Genomic DNA, 8174 nt, shown 5'->3' on the forward strand with positions numbered 1-8174 from the left:
AGTTGTTTGATGGTGGTCATAATTAGTACAGAGAAACAGATAGCAGCAGGATTCATGAGGTTTTTTTACTCATATCTAATAGACGTTTATCTCATTTTAGCGTCAGCAGCATCAACTCTTGCCTCTGGCACGCCTGGCGTAGGTGAATTATCTGTAGGGTCTCAGGCATCCTCGGACCTTCTTTTGGGTTCCTTACAGAGCACCTTACCATCAAAGAGTTCATGGGAACCAGGCTCATTTGGAATTGCTGAAGAAAGAAGAACGTCAAGTAAGAAGATTTTAAGACTAGACTAGCATACGTAATGAGAGTTTACACACATACATACAAACTTAATGGTCAAAATCTTCTATCATGCCTAAGGAGGCCCACTAATCGGGGACAGTTTGAGTCGAAAGCAAATGAACTGTTTCTGCTTGTTCGTCTTTTTATTCTTTTGGAAAGTTACAGTCCTCTGTTCGCGTGAATTTGGCGAATGAATAATCAAATTTAATAATTTTCGTTTTTTATGGTCTATATAAGGAAAATAGGATTACACGGCTGTGTTGGGATGTGAATCTTACTTCTGCACTGCTGAAGGAGAAATTTAGGCCCCTTCGTGCGCCCGTTCTGAAAATTCTGTCTAAGCTACTTGAAATCAAAAGTTATATCTTCCCGCCGCGATGAAGCATCCTCTTTGATTACCTTTATAACTGTATTTTGTCCTTTAGGCTTTACTTTATCCAGACAATACTATATTAGGCCAACATATAAGCCGACATCACATGAACCATAGCGCCTAAAATACATCCTGATTGGATCTGTTATTGTATGTGACCTTAAAGCGACTCAAATTCATTGGTGGGCACTCAATGTTGGGTACGTTAGTGACTGTCGTAGGTCAGTGTGTTTGAACCTAAATGTTTTTCTGATATCTGATTTTAGAAGGAAGCGCGGCAAGTGTAGAGTCAGGCTCCCCAGCTGAGCGGCATCTCCTTCATCCTGCTGGTTCGCTCACGGCAGGGCAAGAACACCTGCATAGCATATCCTCTTGCCGTCGCCCAAAGTACACCTCTGAAAGCAACCCCTCCTCCCTAGGAAGTGATTCACCCTGTAGTTCAGGACAACTTACTCCCACACCACCCCAGCGGGGTCCGTTTAGGTTATCGCTTAGAGATGATGATGATTTCGAGGGCTTGAACCGCTCGTTTGGGCAAAGCACTAACGGGCAGCTGCTGATCTGTCAGTGTCCACCAGATGCAGAACTACCTGGATTTGATCGCCGGGACTTCTCGTGAGTTCTTTGTTTGGTTATGAGATATCATTGAAAAGACAACAGGGTGTTGGTAGTGATGAAACGATGCTTGAAGTCTGTTTGTTTTTTATTTTTTATTTTATTTTTTAATTGAATGAGGCAATATAGCTCGAAGAAGCAACAAAGGGCCATGCTGTTTTCGTGAAAAACTTGCGGCTGAAAAAGGTAGAAAATGCACGAACAAAAATAGGCGCGCAAAGTTAGGTTGAGCAATCGAAATGTCAGCTTTGCGATAATCAGCGCTGGTAAGTTTATTGTAATCAGCTCAGTTGGGAAAACTGACAGTTTTTGTTACGCTTTCGGTCAGTGCGGCACCCTAGATGCTTCAAATGCCAATCCGACTTTGAGGGGAAACAGTTTTTCTTAGTTTGTTAGTTTTTTTGATTAGTTTAAAAATGATTGCCGAAGATTGAAGGCCCTGTTATGACCTAATACTTTATCCTTCTTTTGGTTGCCATAGACCGTACGACTTGCTGCAGTATCCTAAAGAACTAGCACGACAGATTACTCTTATTGACCATGGTAGGTATAAGAATATTGTGTAGAATTCCTTCTTTCAAATTATTCGCTGAAGGCTCTAATCATAAATTAGGAAGCTGTTTCAACTTGCTCCCCTGTTGTGTCTTGCAGCCGGTCTTCGAAAGTGGCCACACTTGAGTGTCACACCTTTGTCCAGAGAAGATTTGGTTAATTGATATTTTTAGTTTGTTTTTACATTGGAACCCGCTCTACGGACATCAGTATATAACGGACAGTTTTGTTGTCCCAGCGAGTCGCAAACTCCCATATATCGTTAATCCCACCTTATGGACAGTTTATCTGCGCACTGTCTATGACTGAATATCTTACCGGTGACAACCTAACCCATTTTTGCTTTAGTCTTTATATCGATAAAATCTGCGTCGGTGACGTTTTCTCTGAGAGCCCTCTTATTACGGACACTATGGCATGTTTCCTTGGTGGCCGAATTAACCAGGTTTCCATCTTCCATTTTTAGAGTGCTTTTGTGCGGTAACCGCAGCCGATGTTCAAAAGAAAATTGCCATGGGAACGGGTAAGAAAAGAAAAGTACCTCCTGAGGAGAGACTGTCTGTGGAGAAAGTAGCGGACAGATTTAATCAGGTAACACAAACTCTTTGTTTTTTTTTTCTAATTATGCCCTCAAGTTTTTGTTATAAAACAAAGACAAAGCCCTAAAACGCCCTCTTGAAGAATTCTATAAGATTTCCTCGTCCAAAAAAGTAATCAAGCAATACAAAGTGTTCCTTTGTTTTATTTTATTCTGAATGGATTGAACTGAATAATGGTTAACTCGCCTGAAGTCCCATTCACTGTGTAGTTCAAAAGCCCGTGTTTGTTCCTGATTAATGTTAGATAAACATGTTGGAGGAGGAGGATTTTGGGCTGGGGTTCTTGCAAGGAGAAATTAGCGAAATGCCAACTTGACAGTGACAATTAGAACTTAATATCCCTGCGATTTTTACGAGATGTTGCCTTTCTTTTTGAAGAGTTTGTTCTTTTTTTTTAACAGATCAATTTGTATGTCGCAGTATGTAATGTTTTACGAATAGGAACCTCTGCTAGTTACATTAGCCAGTCCCGGGCATTATCCTCGTCTTATTTTTGTTTCCATTGGTGTTCTACTTTTAGCTCAGCACATGGGTAGCAGCCACAATTGTCACAGAGAAATCAATGGAAAAACGAGCCAATATGTTCATCAATTTCATAGAAACAGCCAAGGTATTTAACCTCGATAACTGTTGTCAGTCTTAGAACTAAATAAACGAAATAGTATTCGTTAACCACTAAAGAAGTTGAAGAGAATGTGAAATGCAAGAGAGATCAATTGAACCTGTATTTCCTTTTAATATTCTTGATCGCCTGAAGACGATTTATGATTACAGAGAAGTCGTAGAATGTTTTCACTCTAATGAGTAGCAACCTTTTTCGGCCCCCAAAAAGTGAAGTGTAAGATTTTACACACGGCAAGGTCAAGATGATTACATTTTGAGTCTATTATTTGCCTTTGTTTCAGCTTTGTTTAGAGCTGAGGAATTTCAATGCCGTGATGGCCATTGTTGTGGCGGCTCTGGGCAGTGCGCCCGTCAGACGACTGCACAAAACAAAAGAGGTAAGAAAACACTGTACACTTCTGTACACTCTCTTGAAATGTGTTGGACATTCTGATGGACATGCTAATGCCCCAATCGTCCGGATCTTACATTGCGTCAGTCAGTGTTCCTTTGTTGTCGCCACGAAGATCTGGGCACTTTTTGAGGCGACTCGGGCGATTGAAACAATCCGGACGATTACTAATTCGCTTTAATCATTAAGGTGAATTAATGGTTTTGTTTGACGTAGGCACAGCGACTTAGTAATATGGCTAATTATCATTAATTCACAGCTCGTGCCCAAGGAATATCTTGAGCAGTACGCCAAAATGGAAATTCTTATGGATACTAAGGTAGGTGGATGGGGTTTGCAATTTTCAATTTCTTTATGGCTTCATACCTTAATGTAACAAGGGTCACTAGCGATGTCCGATATGAAATCTTATATTTATTTTTTTGTTTTGCTTGTTCCTCTTCCTTTTCTTCTTTTATGACCTATTCATTTTCCTTTTTGGATTTCTTAGCGGTATTTAACTTTCTTTCATTTGTCCTCGTAAGCTTTAAAGTGATGTTTTTTTTTCTGTTCAATAGAAGAACAGAAGTTTAAAACACGAAGTCCAGTGTTTAATTTATAAAACTTATAAAACACGGCAAGCGATGCTTTGCAAACGTTCCTCTGAGACTGTTCTTTTTACATATAACCCTCCGGCTTTCCGGCCATTTCTGTGTCTCAAACATTTATTTTTGTTGCGTGTTTTCAGTTTTTGACAATAATTCAAACGGAGCTGCACTGTACTTACTTGCTAGTATCATTCGACAAGCGTCCTCACCGTGATCCCGATCTTCCACTTAACGCTTCAATTCTAATGGCAAATTTTCTTTCCCTTCCCTCATACATTCATCATTGCGTCAGTAATGAGAATACAAATTGATTGGTGCTCTTTCGAACCATTTTTTTAGGATAACTACAAGAGATATCGCCAAGCTCTTGCCTCCTCTCCAACTCCGTCAGTTCCCTACTTTGGTAAGTTCTTGCTTGACCACTTGAATCTCAGGTTATGCCTCTGGAATATCATGACTCACTTACCCAGTTCATTTTTCTCCTCAAGGTATTTACATGAAAGATCTCACCTTCATTGCGGAGGGAAACCCCGACTTTTTTAAAGGGGGACTGATCAATCTGACCAAGCGAAGACAGGCAAGTTACGTTAAAATCTTTCACCTCGGTTAACTCGTACTTGGCCACCGAGCAAGCTTTCGGCCAAGGGATCGAGGGTTGGGGAGAGCTTTCTCGCAAGATAACGCTAACTCCTGTGGCGTAACTGTAGCATTTCCCTCCTTCGAAGTAGCTTGAGAACTCACGCTACAGTGTCAACACGGCCGGTTTCCTGAATTTCACTCAGCCATTCAGACAGATGTTCATTCTTACGGTCTTTCTGCTAAGCGGTCAGTCAGTCAGACAGTTGATCATTCAGACTGATAGTAAGTCATTCAGACGGTCTATCCGTTTATGTGTATATTCACACCTCAGTTACTACTTGCATGTAATTATCTCTTACCTTGTAGTAAATCTATCTTTTTTTTTTGCATAACCATTTTTTTTAGATTTACCTTGTAATTGACGAAATAAGACGTTTTCAAAAGGATGTCTATAATTTTCAAGAGGTGAGCCGGCAATACACTAGATAGAATCCATGAACGTAAACCAATTTCAGTCTACGTAAGCACTGTTTTTGCCATTTACACTTATGTCTTTTTTATGACTAGTGTTATCAGTAAATAATCAGAATAATCTCTGCTTATGCTGTTACCCCTCCCTTTTATACATCGTCATCATCATCGTCATCATCCTCTTCGTCATGACCAACAACAGCAACGAGCTTTAGTTGCATGCCATACAGACACATACAGTATTGCAGAAGATATGTTTAGGAATCAAAATTACAACACAGGGCAATTACGTTACTTTGATAACATCAAAACAAGCTGAAATATATTTTATGAATTGTATATTGATAAAGTAATTAGAAGAGTTCATCAGTTCATTGATCAAACCGTTTATAGGTAATTGAGTAATAATTGGAATCAGAGTCTTGACTTAAAATAAAAAAAATAATAACTTACAATAGTATCAATAACTTACAATAGACCTTTTTACCGATACGGCGGCCATATTGAATTGATTCGATTTAAGGAGTATTATGGAATGCCCAGGGGCATTAGCAAGATCCGTTGTATTCGCTTAGTATTGGAAATATGGTCTTTCAATGTATATTCCTCAGGATCATTATTACATCGTTACACGGCACAACCGTCTTTTTTCCCATTACAATCAAATTCTAAGAAAAAATGCCCCGAAAGGCGCTCGTAAATACAAAACGGGACGTGCTCATGCCTCCCCCCCCGCCCCCCTGGGCATCCCATAATATTCCTTAAATCTAACTTATTCAATATGGCCGCCGTATCGGTAAGTAGGTCTATTAAGACATAGCTACTGCAAATCATGGGGGTCTAATTTCTAAATCATGTTTCCATCCATGTGTTAGTTAATGCAAATAAAATACCAAATTGAAAGGGTTGAATCTTGGACAACTGGTGCTTTTTTAGCCGTTCATTGACACTCCATCCCGAAGGAAAGGACGTTGGAAAGGCTGTGAGGAAATTTATTTACCAACTTAACCACCATACCACTTGCTAATTCATATGTTAACGTACAAAATTGTAGTAGTTTCAGAGAAAATCATCGTAGTTACGAAAAGGAAGCCTGAAAAAACATTCACGCTTGCCGGGATTCAAGTACCGGTGCGGCGCTCTTAACAATAGGCCATTTTCCGAGTTCCCGCGGGCTTCTGTTTCAAAACGAGGTTAAGTGCTCAGCCTTTGATATGGAAATTATTTTTCATTCTCATGCAAATAAAACTCATTTTCACAAGAAAGGTTGTGCACCTAGCTTCATTTTGAAAGTGAGGGTTTTTGGAACTCGGAAGTGGCCTATTGAGCTAGCAAGCCAACTGGGAGCTGGTTATTAAAATAAAATTGGTTATTATACCCACGAAAGATGAAGATGAAGTGATCAATATATGAATTTCATATTGTTTCAGGTATCTGAGGTCCGTGACTACCTCGCTAATGAGAAGATTCACACTGAAAAAGAATTGTATGATATCTCTTGCCAATTCGAACCAGGCCTCCCGCGACGACACTCGGAGGCGGACAAGTCGTCTGCGTTGCGTCCAGTTCCCCAGTTTAAGTCAAGTACCGTTGGTCGAATGGCGGGAAAACGATGCATGAGTCTTTCCAGGAGTTCTACTGCTTTAGAACCTGATATCGGTCCGGATTCAACGTGTTAAGGTCATTGGTAGGAATGGCGGGAAAACAATGCATGAGCTGTGTTCCATGATCCTGACTCAGCGTGCTTACGTCATAATGCCGGTTGCTGGAAATGGCGGGGAAACGGTGCTTGAGTTTATCAAGAAGTTCCACAGCTTAAAAACTGATATTGGTTCGCATTAAATATGTTAACGTGACGTCGTTAACACGAGATGTCAATTATAGGTGGTTCGATTGTATATATGTGAATGAAGATGAAAATTAATTGGAGAAAATATTCTATCTGGGAGACCAAACTGTCAATATGCGATTAGTGTATAAAAGTGTTGTCAAGGATTTGTCTCCTTATATTTTGATATGGTTATTTCAAGTTGGGAATGCAATGAAATAGACTCGTTGTAAATATTTTAGTAAGTTATTATTGATGTTTATAATATTTTATATTGCTGTATTGATCAGTGTTTGCGCCCCGGGGTTTGCTCGAAATCTGTTTTCTCACTTTACAGCCATCGCTTGGAAATTGAAAATTCCACTCACTTTCGTCTTTGATCCCAGACCTGTTAACTTGACATAGAGTAGAAAAATGCAGGCTCCTTACCAATGTCTCGAGCCTTTGAGGACAAAAGCATTTGAAAATTGATAGTAGGTCGTAACACCCCAAGACGTAATGTTTTAAGATTACTCTGGTCAGAGTAGAAGCTGGGGCTATCGAATTACTTTAATTAATGTTTTAAAAAAAACATCGCGGTGTGTGGGAACCTCCACTCCTAAACCAAATGGAGCTAAAAATGGTTTTTTGAGAGTAATTTGAGCATTTGATACTTCTGACAAGTGCAAAGTGTATTTCGGAATTGAAATTAAAGTTCCCAAGCGCCGCTATTTTGATTTGCTAACAGCAACCATTTGACTTAATAATCTTCAAGAAAGCGGCATTTTGTTTCCACTTCTCATTTATGTGCTTTAGATTCCTTTCCTAACGGGTTAATAATTTGCTATAGCAGTGGAAGTTGTCTATTTTAAAAAGGGGCTATGTGAAGCTAATTGCTATCTTCTTGAAAAGCTAGAACGTGTCTTCACATCAATTAAATTCCAAAAATAATTGTCGAATTTTTGTTGTTCAAGACTTTGTTTAGGCATTAAAACTGTTTCCTGTCGTTTGTTGCAAAGGATGGATATGGACTAAAACTTGAAAAAAACTGGGCCAACACCAGCAAAAATCAGCAAGAAAAGTATCATGATTGGTGCTCTCTGATGGAATGATATGATATCTGATGTTTGATATCTTCTTTATAACTCCAGAGGAACATTTTTTGCATGAGTGAAGCACTAAGTAATGACTAAAGCACAGAATTGACCTAAAACTGCAATGTCCTCGTGACATAGCTCCTTAATGTCTGTAGAGAACTGGGCCGAGGCGACTACAAACAAACGACGTTTAGTA

General features: G+C 39.5%; 1 protein-coding gene across 1 annotated transcript in view; it reads left to right on the forward strand.

Moving 5' to 3' along the window:
- LOC140925879 (uncharacterized) overlaps positions 1 to 7069 on the forward strand; it is a 43204-nt gene extending 36135 nt beyond the window's left edge. Inside the window, exons 28-38 of the mRNA XM_073375721.1 lie at positions 101 to 268; positions 923 to 1271; positions 1753 to 1814; positions 2290 to 2414; positions 2943 to 3032; positions 3328 to 3423; positions 3697 to 3756; positions 4364 to 4427; positions 4513 to 4601; positions 5009 to 5068; positions 6505 to 7069. Of these exons, the coding sequence (XP_073231822.1) occupies positions 101 to 268; positions 923 to 1271; positions 1753 to 1814; positions 2290 to 2414; positions 2943 to 3032; positions 3328 to 3423; positions 3697 to 3756; positions 4364 to 4427; positions 4513 to 4601; positions 5009 to 5068; positions 6505 to 6753 (1412 nt within the window). The 3' untranslated portion in view covers positions 6754 to 7069. The remainder of the gene's footprint in view (positions 1 to 100; positions 269 to 922; positions 1272 to 1752; positions 1815 to 2289; positions 2415 to 2942; positions 3033 to 3327; positions 3424 to 3696; positions 3757 to 4363; positions 4428 to 4512; positions 4602 to 5008; positions 5069 to 6504) is intronic.
- The last annotated feature ends 1105 nt before the right edge of the window (positions 7070 to 8174 follow it).

The sequence above is a fragment of the Porites lutea genome, chromosome 2 (assembly GCF_958299795.1).
Source record: "Porites lutea chromosome 2, jaPorLute2.1, whole genome shotgun sequence".
NCBI lineage: Eukaryota > Metazoa > Cnidaria > Anthozoa > Scleractinia > Poritidae > Porites > Porites lutea.